The 20606-nt window shown below is 37.6% G+C and overlaps 1 protein-coding gene across 2 annotated transcripts in view; it reads right to left on the bottom strand.

Moving 5' to 3' along the window:
* The window catches only part of DERA (deoxyribose-phosphate aldolase), a 96116-nt gene that overhangs the window by 37818 nt on the left and 37692 nt on the right, over nt 1–20606 (bottom strand). The window contains exon 6 of one of the 2 annotated variants that reach the window (XM_069490165.1): nt 8097–8225. The exons of the other annotated variant lie outside the window; for it this stretch is intronic. Coding sequence (XP_069346266.1) covers nt 8097–8225 — 129 coding nt within the window. The remainder of the gene's footprint in view (nt 1–8096; nt 8226–20606) is intronic. 2 annotated transcript variants of the gene reach the window in all.

Raw genomic sequence — 20606 nt, 5'->3', positions numbered from 1 at the left:
TTTTCAAAGTTCACTTTGCCTCTTTTCACTTTTCCTTATCTGTCTTTTTCTTCTCTCTTTCGTTCATTCATTTGTGTATTTGGAAATATTTTCTCAGGCTCTACTAGATGCCACTCGTAATAGTAATCACAGAGGAATGAAGATAAGAAAGATGTAGTCCTTGATCTTGGGAAAGCTCATAGTTTAAAAAAAAAAAAAAACAATTGAACAGTGAAAACGATAATACTATATCATAAATGCTACTGGTATTTACAACTATTCTAGCAGCACAACAGTCTGATCAATTAGTTAATTAATCCTGCCCCTAGATGATCAATGGGAAGTTTGACAGAGTTTGGAAATTTTATTTAAAGCTTTAAAAATGACTAAGGGGAGAGGGGAAAGATAAGAAATGATATAATATAATGAAGACAGAATTACCTGGAATGTTTCCAAATATCAACAATGACCATACAGAACAGGAGCAAAAAGATCCTTTTGACTGACAGTCTAATTTTATCATGTAAGAGTACCTACCTCATAGGGTTATTGTAAAGATTAAATATAAATATGCATAAAGCCCTTAAAACAGTCCCTGGCACATAGTAAATGCTCAAGAAATTGTAACTATTATTGCTGTTGTGTTATAGATTATATTATACGTTTTTCATATATTCAAAATGGTTTCATTTTTTTGTGTGTGTGGTTCCTGGCTTGGTTCTGGATAATTGTGGCTCTGAGTAAATCATCTCTAGTTAAAAGATATTTTATTTGGATACATGTCTGAAGAGCTGATGTGGCTGCTACAACTTCCAGAATAAAAATATTAGGAGAGATGACAAATAAACATGGCTGAGAAGTGTACCATAAAAATACAATTAACTGGACCACATCTAATTGTGATTCTCAATCAGATTCTTTTTATACCCTTCTTTTTGAAGACAGAGGCAAAAGTTAGGAAAATAAGTTTATATGTAAGATTCACTGAATAATTCTACTAATATAGTAAGCTTTGGGATCAGTACAGAAACAAATACAGCTCAGTATCATGTATTTCCTCCTATTGCTACAACAAATGGTTTTACAAAGTTATGTTCTAAATAAGGCCTTGTAAGAAGATAGAAAAAAAGATTCAATTATGTTTCCTTTATTACTGAGGTAGGATGGGGTAGGAAAGTATACTTAATACTTTTTAATAACTTGCAAAGTACTTAATTTATGGTTTATAATGCATTTATATACCTCACTTCATTTGAACTGATAAATTAATTTTTTGCTCAAGGTTATGGAATATGCAACACAGAACAAGAATTCCGGTCTGCTCACTCCTATTGACTGTGCTCCTTTCCCTAAAAACATTTTGGGAGATTTCTAAACAACATTAAACCAAAAGTAGACTACTAACCGTTTAATTGGCCAAAAATGTAAACACCTTGGATAACTGAGTTTTCATTTACAATGATGTATAATGTCAGACTAACATAGTTAGATATCTCTACCTACTCTCTTTTCAAAGAATTATTTTTGCCATAATCTAAATGGCTATCAAAATTATAAAATAAATTATTATGAATATAAATGATAATCCCCTTTCCTTTGAGATTTTTGACTCTAATGGGAACACAAAAGCAGTGAAGAATTCCAGACATAACATAATAAATGTTACCAGACATTACCTCTTACCATAAATAACTACAAAACTGAACAAAATATTTTCAGGCACTGGAAAATTGTCAGCTCAAGATACAGACCCTGAGGTGATCCACATTTACAAATTAGCAGATAAAGACTTTAAATCAGCTATTATAAATATCTTCAGGCCCAGGCGTGGTGGCTCACACCTTTAGTCCTAGCACTCTGGGACGCCGAGGTGGAAGGATGGCTTGAGGTCAGGAGTTCAAGACCAGCCTGAGCAAGAGAAAGATCTCATCTCTACTAAAAATAATAATAAAAAAAAAAAAGTTAGTTGGGTGTCATGGTGTGGGCCTGTAGTCCCAGCTATTCTGGAGGCTGAGGCAGGAGAAGCCTTGAGCCCAGGAGTTTGAGGTTGCTGTGAGCTAAGCTGATGCCATGGCACTCTAGCCAAGGTGACAGAGCAAGACTCTGTCTCAAAAAAAAAAAAAGAAAAGAAAAGAAAAGAAAAGAAAATCTTCAAGTTCTTAAAGGAAAATAGGAACTCAATGAGTAAAAAATTAGGGACTTCCAATAGAGAAACAAAAATTACAAAAGAGAAGGAGAAATTTTAAAAGTAAAAATTTACAGTAGCATAAATTTCACTGTATGGGCTTAAAAGCAGGTTTGAGATAGAAAATAAGCTTCAAAGAACTTGAAGAAAGATCCAGGCAAATTAACCAATCAGGAGAACAGAAGAGGGAAAAAGATTAAAAATAAAATAAACAGGACCTCAGTAACCTATGGGATAATCTCAAGTAGTCTAACCCTCACATAACTGGGGTCCTAGGAGGAAAGACAGATAGAATGGGGTAGAAAATATATTGAAAAGATAGTTTTGAAAATGTCCTAAATTGGTAGAAAACAGAACCTATAGATGTAAGATGTTCAGCAAATTCTAAGCAGGATAAGTACAAAGAAAACCATATTTAGGCACGTCATGGTCAAATTAATGAAAAAAAAGATAAAAAGAAAATACTGATTGATCATAGCCAGAGTAAGATTACATACTTACATACAGAGAAACAGAAGAAATGAAATTCCAAGAAATAGAATGACATATTTATAGGCTAAAATAAGAATGAAACTATCAACCAAGAACTCTATATTCAGCAAACTACCCTTCAAATATCGGGGTGAGGCCGGGCGCGGTGGCTCATGCCTGTAATCCTAGCACTTTGGGAGGCCGAGGCGGGTGGATTGTTTGAGCTCAGGCATTCGAGACCAGCCTGAGCAAGAGCGAGACCCCGTCTCTACTAAAATAGAAAGAAATTATATGGACAGCTAAAAAAAAAAAAAAAAAAAATATATATATATATATATATAAAAATTAGCCGGGCATGGTGGCGCATGCCTATAGTCCCAGCTACTTGGGAGGCTGAGGCAGGAGGATCGCTTGAGCCCAGGAGTTTGAGGTTGCTGTGAGCTAGGCTGACGCCATGGCACTCTAGCCTGGGCAACGGAGTGAGACTCTAAGAAAAAAAAAAAAAAAAAAAACACACACAATTATCAGGGTGAAATAAACACATTTTCACATGAACAAAACCAGAAAGAATTTGTCACCAACAGACTTGCACTGCAAAAAATTTCCATGGAAGTCTCCAGGCCAAATTATACAAGATGGAAACTCAGATATACAGAAAGGAATAAAGATGGAAATGATATATTTATGAGACAATATAAAATACTATCTTATCCTAGTTTTTCCTTCTTTTATATTTCCTTAAAAGACAAATGACCATTAAAACAAAAATTGTATTATAATATGGGGTTTATAATATTGAATCATTATAATATGGGTTTATAATATGTAAAGAAGAACATTAAAATAATTCAAAGGACCAATGAGGGTATAAATAAAATTATTTTAAGGTTCTTACATTTTTGACATATGAAATGTAAAGTGAAAAGACATTAATTCTAAGTAGACTGTGATAAACTAAGGATGCATATTATAGTTGTTAAAGTAATCACTTAAACATTTAGATAAACCACAAAGAAATTTAGATAAAAAGCCAATAGAAGAAATAAAATGAAATGCTATAAAATAGCTGATAAACCGAAAAAGTGGCAAGAAAAGAGAAACAAAAAATAGATTGGAACAAAATTTTACAAGGAAAAAAACTGCAAGATGACAGACGTAACTCCTACCATATCAATAATTACATGAAATGTAAATGAACAAAACACTAATTAAAAAGCAGAGATTGGGCCTGGCGCGGTGGCTCACGCCTGTAATCCTAGCACTCTGGGAGGCCAAGGCGGGTGGATCGCTCGAGGTCAGGAGTTCGAGACCAGCCTGAGCAAGAGCGAGACCCCGTCTCTACTAAAAACAGGAAGACATTATATGGACAACTAAAAATATATATAGAAAAAATGAGCCGGGCATGGTGGCGCATGCCTGTAGTCCCAGCTACTCGGGAGGCTGAGGCAGTAGGATTGCTTAAGCCCAGGAGTTTGAGGTTGCTGTGAGCTAGGCTGAGGCCACGGCACTCACTCTAGCCCGGGCAACAGAGCGAGACTCTGTCTCAAAAAAAAAAAAAAAAAAAAAAAAAAAAGCAGAGATTGTCACAATGAATTAAAAAAACAAATGTCTCTAAAAGATACACTTTATATACCACAGATGAATTGAAAATAAAAAGATAGAAAAAAGATGTAACATGTAAATGATAAGCACAAGAAAGCTAGTGTGGCTAGTTTAATGTCAGAGAAACTGGACATTCAGACAAGGACTAGTACCAGAGATAAAGAGGGACATTTCATAATGATGAATGTGCTACATCAATAGGTGAACATAACTAATCCTAAAAGTGTGCACTTGAAGCATATAACTAAATATTACCATCAAATGAGCTTTAAAACTTATTAACTTCAAAAGACAAAAGATTCTCACATTGGATATTCTATGAGCATAACAGAATTTTAAGTTACAAATCAATAACAATAAGATATTCAGAAGAGCACAAAAATATTTAGAAATTAAACGTCTCCTAAATAACACTCTAAATAACATTCTAAATAACGAGAGAAATCACAAGGAATATTAGAAAACACCTCTAACTGAAAAATAATGAAAAAAAAAACAACAAAGCAAAAAGTTGGCTCTTTGAAAAAAATAAGAAAATTGTCAAACCCTAGCAAGACTCTCTTTGTCAAAGAAGCAGAAGCAGAGGAGGAGGAAAGGAGGAAAAGGAGAACAATAACAGGGAAAAAAAACCAAAAGAAACAGCAGGAAAGAAAACAAAAGTGACCTATATAAGGAATAAAAAATGAGATATAACTACAGATCCTACAGATATCAGAATAAGAAAAACATATTATAAACAATGTTAGGCCAATAATTTTAGCAATTCAGTATACTTGTACAATGGAATACTTGTAAGCAAATGTCTCAAGATCTCACATCTGTTATCTTTAGTGAGGGCAAATAAATAAATAAATAACAGGCACAAAAGAGTACACATTTTGTGATTAGATTATGATCAAAACTGGCAAAGCTAATGAATGGTGACAATGTAAGATCAATGGTCACACCTGGGGCAACAGGTGAGAAGAGTGGAATTGACTGCAAAGGATATTTCTAGAATGATGGAAATGTTTTGCTTCTCGATTAGAGTAGTGGTTATAGGTCTATACAAACTGTCAAACTCATCACAGTGCACACTTAACCACCTGAATTTTACTGAACGCAAATTTACCTCAATAAAGTTTATTTTTAAAAAAATAAATCAGTAAAAAATACCACAGAAGTAGGAAACAATGTGATTTTAGTCAGACGTTTTTAAATTATTTTTGTTGGTGATTACTTTGTGAGAGCTACATATAAAATTGGAATAAGAATGTAAAAAATATTTTAAAATTTAAAAAGTCCCTCAGAAAATACCTCAATTCTATTTTATACCTTCTCATAATAGGAAATACAAACTGTGGGCCAAGAAGTATGCAGGATGCTTTCATATATTATACTTCACAAAGACTGTGTCTTTCATTCACGGTGAAATCTAGCAATGGTGCCCTGGAAAGCAGCTGTCACTACTGAAAAAACAATAAACCTGCAGCCACAATGATACATGGGATTTATTAGCTTTGTGATGTTAAGTGAGTTTCTTAATCTTAGGTTTCTTCAACTCCAGGACTGAAGTGAAGGTTAAGGAATATTATTTAAAAATATATGGTAAAGCACACCACAGATACAGTTATATGACTCACAGTAAGTGCTTCATAGATGCTGGTTAAATGAAGAAACGAAGTATAGAGACAACAGGAATAGGAAAACAAGTAGACAGGATGAGACAGAGGCAGAGCAGGTTTCTAGTCACATTTCTTTCTGTGGATAGGGCTGAGGGGCGAAGGGTGGAACAGAGGCTTCTGGAGTATGATGATCTAATGCCACGTTCCCATCTTTTTTTTTTTTCAGAGTCTCACTCTGTTGCCCGGCTAGAGTGCCGTGGTGTCAGTCTAGCTCACAGCAACCTCAAACTCCTGGGCTCAAATGATCTGCCCACCTCGGCCTCCCAGAGTGCTAGGATTATAGGCATGAGCCACCAGGCCCGGCCCACGTTCCCATCTTGAGTGCTCTGCATAGGATACCAACAGCTGACCTCCCAAAATGACTATACTTTGTGGCCTAGATCACAGATAGAGTAACAAATGCCACAAGATTGGCTCAGAAGTGACCGTGAGAAGTATCTCAGCCTCGTGTGCACAACCAACAGCGCAGCTACCATAAAGCATGCACTACACGTGGCTGCTGCTATTTGTTTCCAAACTTTTACTTTGTTACCTGGGCTAACAATCCCTTGTCACGGCAAAGAGCGTGAGACTTAGCCTGTCTAGCTAAGACTCCACGGGGCTTCCAGGTTCCTAAGGGTTGCAGTGAGTGTTCTGCTACAGCGGACCTTTGAAATGCCAACATCACTAATGAACAGCTGTTCAAAGTGTTCCATTCCTTTTTATCCTTTGATTTCTCAGAGATTTTGCTCTAAATGAGATGACAAGAGCAGATATTTTCTAGATACAGCCTCAATGACCAGAGCAATGGCACCATTAATGCCTAGTAGGTTGATTTTCAGGAGAATTCCAAAGAATGATCTACTAGGTCTGATGGACAATTCAAAAAGTACACAAGACTCTGTCTCAGGAAAAAAAAAAAAAAAAAAAAAGTACACAAGAGTGTAAAAATCTAGAAGGCGACTACAATGACTGGCCCTGAATTAAGACCAGAGAAGCCAAGTATCCTTACCAAAAATGGGGCAGCACCTAGACATTCAATACTCAGTCACAGTACAAGGTGATAAGCTATCTAACAGGGGTTCTAACAGAAGCTGTGGGGTACACAGAGGAGATGATGAGCCACGCGGTGGGGGAGGAAGCAGTCTCAGGGGAAATATTCCTGAAAAAGATGACACCTGTGCTGAACCCGAAGATGTGAAGGAGTTATCTGGGCAAAGGGCATTCCAGACAGGGGGCACAGACCCAAAAAGGTTGCATGGCACCATCTGTAGGGAACTGCAAGTCATTCTCATGGCTGGAGAATATGGTGTGAAGGGAAAACGAGATGGCGGAGACACGGGCAGGGTCTCAGGATGGACTTCTTTAAAAAACAAGGATTAAGGAATTTACACTTTACCTTAAAGATGTGGGAAAGTCACTGAAGGATTTTAAGCAAGCAGAATCGCAACCAAATTAGCATCTTTAAAAGATCATTTTGGCCATGGCGTGCAGGACAGCTTGGAGGGGAACAAAAGCAGAGACGGGGAGACCAGCTGACATAATGCACGTGGAGGACCATGGTCTTAACGGGAGCACTCAGGATGGAGGGAAGATGTATCGGATACAGGAAAGAGGTCTTGCGAGAATCTCGAGACTTATTCACTGACTTTTTTGTGAAAGTGACAAAAAGAAAGAATCAAACATGACTCCTAGGTTTCAAGCTTTAACGTCTGTATGGACGGACCTGCTGTTCGTGGAGAAAAAGAATAAGTCAACTTACATTTGAAAGTATAAAAAACAATGATACCGCATTAAATTTTAAAAAATTAACATTAATAAAAGCAGAGGCTGCCTCAGATAGTATGGGAAACACATCTCTGAGAAAAATCAAAAGCTTAAATTCACAGAAATGAGTAAGTCACAGCTAAAGAAATTCCTAATATATGTTGATGAACGAATAATCAAAGAATAAAATAGAAGGCAATTCACTAACAAGAGAGCCATCTACTGCTTTATAAGAATAGTGCAGCAATGAAATGCCACAAAAATGTGGAAGAAAGCCAAGAATTTTTGACCACTTCACATTATACATGTATTCACAAAACATCTGACACCTCACACAAAAAAATTCCAAGTGGTTAGCACTTTTAAAAACAGCTAAATGTTTTCACTTACTAATTTTTCCTAAAAACATCAATTGAATATAAAACATCATTTGAATATAAAACACTTACCTGCCATCATTGCTATCATACTGGCTTTATAGACATTAGTAAGAGATCCAAGTTCTCCTGTTGCTAATATGGTTTTGAGATGAGCCTCCCCACAGGCCTTGCGAAACTGACGAATCTCACCATACAGGGCTGAGAAGAAAGTGATTGAGGCGGTTACAAAGCAGGCAAGTGATAACATAACTTGGCAGCCGTTTAGAGCTGGTAGAACCCATTTCAGATTTAGGAAACATAAAACATTTGTCACTTTCTAAAAATCACCCCAATTTAATATTGCCTAGAGCATTCTGTCGCAGTTCACATCCTGTTACAAGGAATGCTTAGTTTGCTACTATGAAACCATTTCTAAGCCCTGGCCTGAGGTCCAGAGTCATGGAGCTTTTTTTAATATAATGACATGCAAATTATAAATAATTTCTACTTTTTTCACATATGGTCATATATAAGAAAAAACAAATTTACCTACCCTACATACAGTGATGGACTGCTTTTGCAAAGTAATGAAAAAGTCTTTTATTAATTCTTCCATTCACACATAATAAGTTCTTTTGTTGGAATATAAAGTAGACCTTTCTTGAGAGCTCTGCTAATGACATAACAGCTTGCCCTATCATCTGCCAGAGTATGTGTCTATATTGCTGACTAAAAAGCATTAAGCCTGGCCAGGTAGTCTTGGATATATGTGCACAAAGCCACCTGTAGAGGGGTTCCAAGATGCTGCCTTGAATCTATTAACCTCTGAACACCCAAGCCAAGACCCAAGTACTACAACAAAATAAAATGAGGGGGGAAACATTTTATATTCAAGGTAACAGGATCTTAGTAAACAAGTAAAACCAATATAATGAGTATTAAATTTTTGAAAACTTAGATCTAAACAGTCCACTGTCAACGACACCGGCGGATTCGGCTTTTACCCTGTATCAGACTGGCCGCCCCACTTCTTGAACTCAAGCTATGGTCACACTATCAGAACCAAGGCTTCTTCCTTCCTTTGTCTGTATATGTCTTTCATAAGAAGTAGTTTTCTAAGTACTTTTATAAGCACATAAATTCAGCATCAGAGAAATTCATAATAAGGGTTAGGATAAACATCTTTTAATGCCAAGAGGAGAGTTCTGTAATTCATAAGTTTACTAAAAGTACATAGTAAAAGTTAGTCGCAAACTCAGTCAAAACCATACAAATTATAACAAATAAACAAAATTTGCCTTCCAAAAGCCCAGAAAACCAAATTTAACTTGAAGCTTGAAAGTGAAAATTGAATACAAATAAAAGCAAATCTTCTAATCCAAGATGCTTGGTAAGTTTAGAGTTTGTTGCCACCGAGAGATGATACCCACAGAAGGTTCTTCAAGAAAGGATTGTCCAGTTTCACAAATCCTTAATCATGGGCAGTTTTGAGGACGGGAGATGATCTGAGATGCTACACTGCCTGCCATGCCCTGAGTATCTACCTAACCTGGGAGAAAATCGTCGTACCTACACCTCCAATATGACAACCCGTGTAAGAATATTAGAAACAGCAGGCCAGGCGCGGTGGCTCACGCCTGTAATCCTAGCACTCTGGGAGGCCGAGGCTGGTGGATCGCTCAAGGTCAGGAGTTAGAGACCAGCCTGAGCAAGAGCGAGACCCCCGTCTCTACTAAAAATAGAAAAAAATTATATGGACAACTAAAAATATATATATAGAAAAATTAGCCGGGCATAGTGGCACATGCCTGTAGTCCCAGCTACTCGGGAGGCTGAGGCAGGAGGATCGCTTGAGCCCAGGAGTTTGAGGTTGCTGTGAGCTAGGCTGACGCCACGGCACTCACTCTAGCCTGGGCAACAAAGTGAGACTCTGTCTCAAAAAAGAAAAAAAAAAAAAAAAAAGAAACAGCGACAGATTATATGGAAGTAAAAATTTATATTCTTTTAACGCAGAGAATGAATCTTCAACAATCCTTGGGTTACTGAATCTAAAAAGAGAAAATTGTTCTCTCAGAAAAAGTGACATGAAAACCTCCTGTGTCTAAAAATTTCAGAAAGCTAATCCAGAGTCAACTTGAGCTTTTATTAATGATTTTCTTCCACAATATTGCCATTAAAAGCAGGCCTTAAAGCCAGACAAATTTGGATTTAAAACCCAACTCCATCACTTCCTGGGGACCTTAGGCAAGTTATTTCTCTCAGCCTCAGTTCTGTCTTTAAAGTGTCAATATTTACTTTACAGGGTCATTATGAGGATTAAAAGACAAGATATATCATATATAAAGTACTTTGCACACTGCCTGACATATTGTAAACACTCAAAAAGTTTAATCATTATTATTAAGTTCAGAATTCTAGTAAAATGAGTTTCCATTAAGTGTTAAGTGGTAAAAGTCAAATCTTATTTCATGGCCTGAACCAATGCCTTGTACCAAACCAAAACTTTGCTGTATGGATTAGTGCTTACAGTCAGTGGGCCATCAGATAAGCTTTGAAAATATTTTATTACAGCATTTGTTAATGTGAATTTTGGCCTGTAAAATAAATTCTTAAAACACAGATTACAACCATATTTATGAACAAAACCATCACCCTTTTTCTAAAGAGTACTACCTTTTGATACCCAGTGAATTTCTTTAAGTAGAGTTAAAATTAACTAGAAAAAAAAATACGTATTTTATGACTCGGTCATTTATCAGCCATTTGGAAGTTATGCTCTTTATCCATGACCCAAACAGAATGAACCAAAAGTGGCCACTTAGAGCTTAACCGGATTTAACAAATATGCAAACAGTGCCTTCTGATTCTTTAACTGCCAATTTCTAAAATCATTTTACTGACCTATTTCACCATATAATAGGATCAATTTTTCTGAGAAAAATCTTAATCTTTAAGATCCAACATTTGGAAAGTGGTCATTTCATTCTGTTACCATCCTGCCTAGAATATACCAGAACAATTAAATCAAAAAGCTTACAAAAGCCAGCCTTTTTCTGAATGTGACCTGGGCTCCATCAAGTGATTGCTTCTACCCAGGCCTTTGAACCTTACAAAGTGATGCAAAGACGAAAGAACACTTAGAGATTTTCTTTATTATTGCAGCATGAACAATAGCAGCAGTTCTGAAAGTCCAGGGGCACAGCGGCAAGCCAACACCCAACAGCATGTACCCGTGCTGGCCAGTGGCAGCAGCACCCACAATGGCCTCGTGACCAAACTCTGCCTGTGGCACAATCTGGCTGTATTCCTGTGCCTCAGTCTCTCTTGGTCCGGCTTGTTTTCCCAGCCTGGCTCTCCGGGCTTCCTACTTATTCGGTGAGCTACTTTATGTCCTCCTAATAAATCCCTCCTTCAGCTTAACTTAATCAGAATTGCTTTCATTAGTTTTCAACCCATCAACATTTACTAAGGAAGTGTGGTATAGTGGACAATAGGGTGGGCTCCCCCGACCATGTGGGTTCATGCCTCAGCCTGACCACTAATTTGTTGTTTGATTTGGGCAAGTTACTTAATCTTTGTCCCAGGTTCCTCATTTATAAAATGGGAATATCAGAAGTACGTACACCCCATGGAGTTACTTTGAGCACTAAATAGGTTAACACACATAAAGCGGTAAGGACTGTATCTAGCACATAGTCAAGGAATGCTGACTCCTTGTTCTCCTAGCTGTTGGTAGAGGGGTGGTGATGTTACTGTTACTGCTCAGGGCTTATTAGGCTCAGAGTGCGGAGGGACTTAAAAAAGCAGAGGACACCATATGAACCATGTTTCTTAAAGAACAGAAAATAAAACCTCCTTGGGACACCAGAAGAGCAGTCTGAGAGGAAAAGTTTACTATGTATCACAAACAATTTTGTTTTTAAACTCAGAGCCGCTGCTCTTTTGAATAGCACAGACTCTTGAGATAAGGCAGTTTTTGCTACTCACTAGTTATGTAAACATTTAGGAATTATTCAATTTCTCTAAGCCTAATTACTTAGGGAGGCTCCATTTGGTCACATATTTTTGTGAAGATTAAATAATACATTGGCTAGAACAGAACTAGGCATTTAGTAGGTATTTCAACATTCAATACTAGTTTTCTGTATTTCTCCTTAATATACTTCCAGAAATGCAAAAATAACTTTTTAGAACAAAACAAAGCAAGCACTGTTCTAATACGCAAACACAATTAGAATTTGCAGATCTTACATATAAGAAAAATATACCACTTCATTCCAAAACAAGCCATGGAAACCACAAAGAAGCACTAGTGTTTATGTAGTTTTGACACAGACCTTGACAGTACAATGATAGACACCTCAGAAACTAGACTGATACATACAAATCGAAGCAACTTGATACTTGAGATGTAACCCTGTCAATATCAAATTATGTCCTTTAACAAACTTAACTGATACTTTCCTTTCAATATAAATGAGCAAAACAAGAAAAAACTAATGGGTGGATTTTCTCTTATGTTACCAGGAAAGAACAGCAGTAGGGTGTAGATTTATTATCATTGTTGCTGGACTACACATGTGAAGGAAATTACAAGTGAAGTAATAAGTTCAAGAGGTCCCCTTTTCAAAAAATTCTTCATGGAGAACAATTACTTAGAAGAATGAGAAATCCCCTAAGTTTTCAAAGCCTCTTCCTTAGAAAATGCTCAAAGTATTTTTTACATACCATTTAACTATCCCTTGTGAGATATCTGGCAGCCACTTCCACATTTCAGATGTGAAAAGTGAACTATGGGAAGATGAATGACTCGCCTAGAATCTTATCATGTGGAATAAAATCTTATTTCCTCAAACTCTCCTATATCTGTCCCAGCACACACACATGCATGGCACGTGCACACATACTGTAGTTAAAATGTATTCTCAAGAAAATAAACTGAAGTACTTCATAACGGAGTAATTCAAACTCAGAACCTAAAAGGATGTCAACTGCCATGTAGCTCAAACTACTCACTTGGCATATGGATGTTATACCAGGATCTGGTTTCCAATCTTCTAGGGGAAAAAAATGTGTAAAATGAAAAGTTCCAAGGTAACTCAGAAACATAAGATACTTAATTTTGTATAATTTAATATGCTCAAAATTATCTACAAATTGCTTTATGAACATTCTGGATGGGACCAGAACAAGGGCATTATGTTGTGATAGGGTCCGTACATTTGAATCAGGACTTTCTGGCCCCTACCTGGCTGCCAATTAGCTGTGTTACTTGGGAAAGTTACTGAACTTCTCCAAGCCTCATTTTTCTCCTCAAGATTAGGCAGGAGAGCTTTACTTTTACTGCCCCAATACTTCTCAAATTCTGGAAATAAGTATAAAAGTTATTCAAATGACTATGAAGGCTGGGCACAGTGGTTCATGCCTGTAATCCTAGCACTCTGGGAGGCCAAAGAGGGAGGATTGCTTAAGGTTAGGAGTTCAAGACCAGCCTGAGCAAGAGAGAGACACCGTCTCTATAAAAAATAGAAAAATTAGCCAGGCTTTGTGGCACACGCCTGTAGTCCCAGCTACTCAGGAGGCTGAGGCAGGAGGATCACTTGAGCCCAGGAGTTTGAGGTTGCAGTCAGCTATGATGACGCCAGTGCACTCTACCCAGGGTGACTGAACAAGACTCTGTCTCAAAAAAAAAAATAATACAATAAAAAGATTATGAAGGTAATCAATTATTTGCTCCTCAAATCTACCTTCAATAATAAGCACATATAAAATGAAGATAAATTTTGATTCACTCTGAAAGCTTAAATTGTTATAACTAAGACCAAACAGCCTCTTGTTATTGATTTAGAAAGACAATCTGAACTCTATCTTTGGGAGCTCTCAGCCAGAGAGGAGAGGGTAGCAGGGGTACCCTCAGCCACACACTGCCATGAAGGTGGAAGGACACTTGGGACTGACGTGTCACCAGGGCCTGGGGAAACTCTTGGAGTGCATGCTGCCAGATCAGGGGGGAGGAGAGGGGAAGAAAGGCTTGCAGTCAGGCCTGCCAGGGAAAGTGAGGGACCCCCTTACCAGTGAGGACCTGGTGGGCATAGCCAGTGGTACTGGGCCAGGGAGACAGCCCACAGTGTCTGGAGATTGTCATATACAAGGCAATTGATCAAATAGGTAAATATTAATCAGAAAGATGAATACACTGAAGATAAGGGACAATGTAAGATTTCTCATTGACAAGAAAGGGTTATAAATATGGAAAGGGGGGAGTTGAGATTAAACCATGTAATGTTGGATTATAATAGAGGTTATCAGTGTGAATTCATAGGTTCTTAGATAGATGGATAGATGGATGGACAGGGGGTGGCTGGGTGGGTGGATTGATGGAGAAACAGATATAGACGTATGTGAGTTTATGCATGTGTGTTGTATGTATGTGTACATTCATGTATTTCCTAGATCTGTCTGCTGAGAGAACCTAGAAATAATAACACCCTGAGAGCAATGAGTATACCTAGCACCCAGATCTTTGTTTCTAAATACGACTCAGCAATCAAAGAAACCAAAGCTCCTTGGAGAAATGGCTGATTCCAGAGCTAAAGTAGAGAAGTCAAAGATAAATCTGAAATATCTTTTACAAGAAAGCAAGAAGTTCTCAAAGTATGATGGGAACATCAAAAGGACAAAGGAGCCAGTTTGAAGCAGCTCCCACTGGCCAAATTTGAGACAATGTGAGTATCAAAATAAATACTGACAGCAAATGATTATAACCAATTGAGTGAAATAGGAATGTATGAGTCCTTATGAATAGGAATGAAGGAAGGGAAGGAAGCAGGGAGGGAGGGTAAAAGGAGAAAAAGAAGGAAGGAGGGAGGGAGAGAGAGGAAGGTAATGCCAACTAATAAGTATAGAAGAAATGATGGAATCAGAAAATCACCATTTGGCCACTATGAGAGTAATAACTAAAGAATTATGAGTGGATGTTAAAATAATGAATAAAAGTTAGATGAGGAACAGGATATTAACATAGCCTTAAAATATCTCCATTCATAATCTGTATTAATTACTTATTAAAATGCAAAATACTTATTAAATTTACAATGGAGAAACTTGGCAGAAAACACCTTAACCAAGTAAAGGAATGACATCCTCGATAACGGGACAAATTAACAGTGTATTGAAATAATGCACTGAGAAGAACAGAGCTAATCTTCTGTGGTATGCTTGCCCAAAACGTATAGCTGGAATCTAATCAAGAGAAAACACCAAACAAACCCAAATGAGGTATATTTTACAAAATAACCAGCCTGTAATCTTCAAAGACAAGGAAGACTGAGGACTGATCCACATTGAAGAATGCTAGAGACAATGTAAGAATTGATCCTAGACCTAATAAATAACACTACTGGAACAATCTACAAAATACAACAGTTCATAGATTTAATGGTAGTAAAGTATCAATGTTAATTTCCTGATTTTGTTGGTGTACTGTGTGGCTTGGTACAGAGTGTCCTTTTTTTTTTTTTTTTTTTTTTTAGGAAATACATACTGAAGTATTCAAGGCTAACAGGTCAACAGGTCTGCAACTTAAATAGTTTAGGAAAAAATTATGCATATACATTATTTTTATATATATATACACACACACAGGAAAAGAATAAGGCAAAAACGGTAAATAGGATAGAATTTTATAATTGGAGAATCTGAGTGATGAGTAAAACTGGAGTTTTGTGTATTAATTTTACAACTTTTCTGTAAGTTTAAAACTATTCAAAAATAAAAGTTAAAAAGATATGTTTGGGCTGGGCGCGGTGGCTCACACCTGTAATCCTAGCACTCTGGGAGGCCAAGGCAGGTGGATCGTTTGAGCTCAGAAGTTCGAGACCAGCCTGAGCAAGAGCAAGACCCCATCTCTACTAAAAATAGAAAGAAATTAGCTGGACAACTAAAAATATATAGAAAAAATTAGCCGGGCATGGTGGAGCACGCCTGTAGTCCCAGCTACTCGGGAGGCTGAGGCAGGAGGATTGCTTGAGCCCAGGAGTTTGAGGTTGTTGTGAGCTAGGCTGACACCACGGCACTCTAGCCTGGGCAACAAAGTAAGACTCTGTCTCAAAAAAAAGATATGTTTGATATATTGCTGTAATTTTCTTAGCATCCAGGTATATATATTTTTTTTTATGGGAGGAACTGAGACTACCAACCACTCAATGGTTTTTAAAACTAAAAAAATGTATTTATGTGTGGTACATATTATTTTGTAACTTGTTTTCCCCTCAATATAACATTGACATCTTTCCATATCAAATACAGGTCTATAGCACAATTTTTTTTGGAGACAGCTTCTCTCTCTGTTGCCTGGGCTAGAGTGCCATGCTGTTGCAACCTCAAACTCCTGGGCTCAGATAACTCTCCTGCTCCAGCCTCCCAAGTAGCTGGGACTACGGGCACCCAGGTATGTGATAGTTTAAAAGCACTCAAGGCTGTGGGCTCTAATATCCCTGTGGCATCAGGTAAAATCTGTTGTGGCTTTTGTTATTTTTTTTTAACATGTTTCCAGTTCTTCAACTCAGACACCAGGGAGTATTATATATAATTGTATACTATGATCTAAAGTAGTTTTATGTATTTAATTAGCTGTATTTGTTCATGATTTTAGTATTTATTAATTTCTTAGTAAGCAGCAGACATTATGTTAATTCTCAAGAATACAGAACTATGTTTCTATCCTAAAGGAAACTCAGTTGTTTAGGAGGAATAGTCAAATAAAAAAAATCATATGTGTGATAGATAGTATTGTACATAAACACAGAGCCCCCCCTGCAGAGGTTGGTGACACTCAGTAAGAGAAAGTATCACAGTGGAGATTAAATAGTTCACTGGGTCTTAGAGGATGAAGAGTTCACAGCACTGATGAGGCAGAAAGTGGCATTTTAGAGAGAGCCACTAGCACGTGTGCAGGTGCAGAAGCATGTTCAGGAAACTGAAAGAGATTTGTTCCAAAGCCTGGGCAAAGAGAGAGCTACAGGAATTGGAGCTGGAGAGTGAGCTCAGCGCCGGATCGCAGAGGGGATCCACGCCATGCTGGGGCGTTGGGGCTTTATTCTGATGATGGAGAAGACACCAAAAGGTTGTAAGCAGAGGCCTGGCATGATCAGCTTCGTGGTGAAGAAACTTAAAGCTTCAGTTTAGTAAATATGTATCTGTGTGTATATACATATGGATGGATGGGTGGGTAGACAGATATAAAATTAGATTCTAGTTTTTTGTTTTTCTTTTTGAGATAGGGTCTCACTGTGTTGCCCTGGGCTACAGTGCAGTGGCATCATCACAGCTCACTGCAACTTCAAACTCCTGGGCTTAAGTGATCCTCCTGCCTTGGCCTCTCGAGTAGCTGGGACTGCAGGTGGATGCCATCCACCTGGCTAATTTTTCTATTTTTTGTAGAGACAGGGTCTTGTTCTTGCTCAGGCTGGTCTTGAACTCCTGACCCCAAGCAATCCTCCCCGCCTCGAGATCCCAGAGTGCTGGGATTACAGGTGTGAGCCACCGTGCCCAGCCTATAGCACAATTTTTAATGGCTGCACAATCTTCTATTGCACGGAAATAAAAAATCTATTCAATCATTTTAATATTGGGTGTTTAAGGTTCCAGATTTTTTCCTATTATCAATATTACTTCAGTAAATACCCTTGTAGTTAATCTTTACAAACATCATGACCTTATTCCCCAGAGCCTTTATTACTTTTTCTGTTTACATACTCACATGTAATACATGTTCGTTGTTAAAAATTTAAACATTATGAAAACTGGAAATTCCCTATTTAATTAAAAAAAGAAGAATTCCTGCCATATACCAGAAAAAATAATAATTTGGAAAGCCATTATAAAAGATGCCTGACAAATGAAAATGGAATTCTAACACCACGAATGCAAATTAGTCAGACTAATGCAAAATTTAACAAAAAACATACACCAGAAAAGTGGCTGACTTAGTGATGTCACATTAAAAACCTATTAATAAATGTTTTGACTTACAACGAGGTTTTCAAGAGTAGTGACAGTGGGTGTACTAGAAACCCAGGATACATGACATTGTAGATGCTTAATCAACACAGTGGCACAACTAGCAGAGGGGTTGTCTCCTGCCTGTCCCCCCACATCCCTTCTACTACCACTGGACGGATGACAAGTGGCGGTCACAACCTGACCTCCGCCCACCATCCTCAGCTGAAAAACAAGTGTGGCTGTGACAGTGGAGTGTTCACTGACAGCACTCGGAGGACCCGGCCACACTAGGAAAGGCCTGTGTGCATCAGAGTGAAGATCCAAGCAGCAGAGAGGAAGCAAAGGGGCCACACTGAATCTGTCTGAAACAACATCCAAAACCAGTCGACCACTGGCTCTACCTTCTCCAACACTGCCCCGTATATGCCAGCAGGAACCTGTGTCTCTAGCATTTTACTTTTCTCCGTTTAAAATTATTTTGCTTCTCTCTAGGTTCCACCTAAAAGGAAAGTATATTCTTAATCTTGAAGGAGCTGGCAATCTGTTAGGTTTTCTGGAAGTACACTGCTCCAGACATAAAAAACAATGTTAGTAAAACTTTCATGTGTAGAATTATGATTTAAGTAAGAATTCAAGTGTTTAAAGGCTATATTTCCCATCTAAAAGTCATAAAGTAGATTTCCTTTTATATTTCATGCTATTCAAAGGCACTTAAAAAATAATTGTTAACGAACATATCTAAGCAATTATTTTTTGAGTACCGGAAAGATGTTCAACACTGCACAAGAATGGCCCGAAAATAACTCTTAAGATAATTATATGTACAGTAAAACACTTAATATAAAATTGTACAGCAACCTTTTAAACCAGAAAAGTCACAAAATGTTCAAGAACGCAGTTTCAACCACCAAAGCAACTAATTAATCTTGTAAGACTAAAACAGAGATGAGCTACACCACCAGGTAATAAAATAACCTACAAGAGATAAAACACACACGTTTTTGTCAATAGTATTTGAAGTTTTGAAGACTCATAACATAAAAACAAAAATAAAAGCATACAGCTGTCATAAGTATCTCCAGGATTTCTCTGTTATAAACAACCCCCAAACAGAAAAATCACAGATTATAGATTATGTGATTCCTCCCCCAAAAGTGCCTATAGATTAAGAGATTGCTTTTCTAATAAGATAATATGATTAACAAGCCTACAAAAGAAAGAAAAATACCAATTCCTTTTCAGAGATGTTCTTTCTACCACCTTTATTGTGTAAAAATAAGCAAATTTAAAAAAATAGATTACTGCCCAGATTCAAAATTTTCAGGATCCACTTCATACAAAAAAGAATGAAAACATTGTGGGCCTAATATTTCATTCTCTCACCCTAAAACTCTTGACAGCCATGAGGTATGTACTCCACAAACCAAGAGAACAAGCAAAGGAAGTGAAAGGTACACGAGGCTCTGTATCCAGGAGGCAAACAATACTTCCAACAGCTACACTGAATACACCATGGAGAATGTCAGAGACAACCCCAGCCCCCGTCTGGAGCCATGTTTGCTTGTGCTCCAGTGTAGAATGAGTCTCCCACAAGCAGCAGAGCTAGCTCTAGGTCCTGAGCTCAAAGAACTAGATTCCTAAACAAGGTGGAATCTGATAGCATTTCCTTGTCACTCGTAAGTATGTTAGGTCAATATATGCAACAGAGAGAGGTCATAAAAAAAGTAAAAAGAACACTTCTGTATGTTTACAGAGCATGGAATGCATTTAATTTTTAAAGCCTGCCTGATAAGATTTACGAGATGATGAATGTTTTCTTCAAAGAACAGTTTAAGGAATGCAACTTAGATATCAACTTCAATATCACCATAAAGAAATATTGTATTTCATGTACTGATCATGGGAATAATATTCACTGCAAATGAAAACATCAAACTTAAAATCATGGGTCATGACAGCTCTAAAGAATTATAAAATTCATTAAGTCTTATCCCCTCATTTGTAGCTTATGTAAATGGAGGCAGCGAGAAGTAAAGTGTTTGCCCAAGGACTAGGTGTAAACTATCAAAATCACAAAGAATAAAACTGAAGTCTTTAGAGTTCCACTTCATTCACTTAATACATGTGCTATGTGGTTACTGCCCTGGACAACATACCATCATCATCAGGAGGAGGAGGAGGGGGACGAGGAGTGAGAAGGAGAAGGTAAAATTGCAGCTGGCTTGGAGGGCTTCATCGGGGCCAAGCAACAGGACGATCATTTCACGTACATTATGGGATTTCACCCCTCTTATAATCCAGTGAAGTGTTTGTTATTATCCCCATTTTACATAGAAGGAACAGGAAGCACCCGTTCAAAGTAAAGGGCTACCAATGGTACAGCCAGGATTCCAACCAAGGTCTGTCTAATGTAAAACTCTGCTCTCAACTATCCCTGCTCTCCTGGTGTCATCCTCCCTTCCGACTCCACAGTCTGGGTACGTTCTGGGTCTCACTGTGACTCCAGTGATGATTGGCCACCCTGAATTCAGAGAAATGTAAATACTTTTAACACATTTCTTTCTAGAATAGCTAGATTTCTCCGATTTTGTCAAGATT

The sequence above is a fragment of the Eulemur rufifrons genome, chromosome 16 (assembly GCF_041146395.1).
Source record: "Eulemur rufifrons isolate Redbay chromosome 16, OSU_ERuf_1, whole genome shotgun sequence".
NCBI classification, from domain to species: Eukaryota; Metazoa; Chordata; class Mammalia; order Primates; family Lemuridae; genus Eulemur; species Eulemur rufifrons.
Note: the sequence above shows the minus strand (reverse complement) of the source record. Positions and strands in the feature narration are given on the sequence as shown.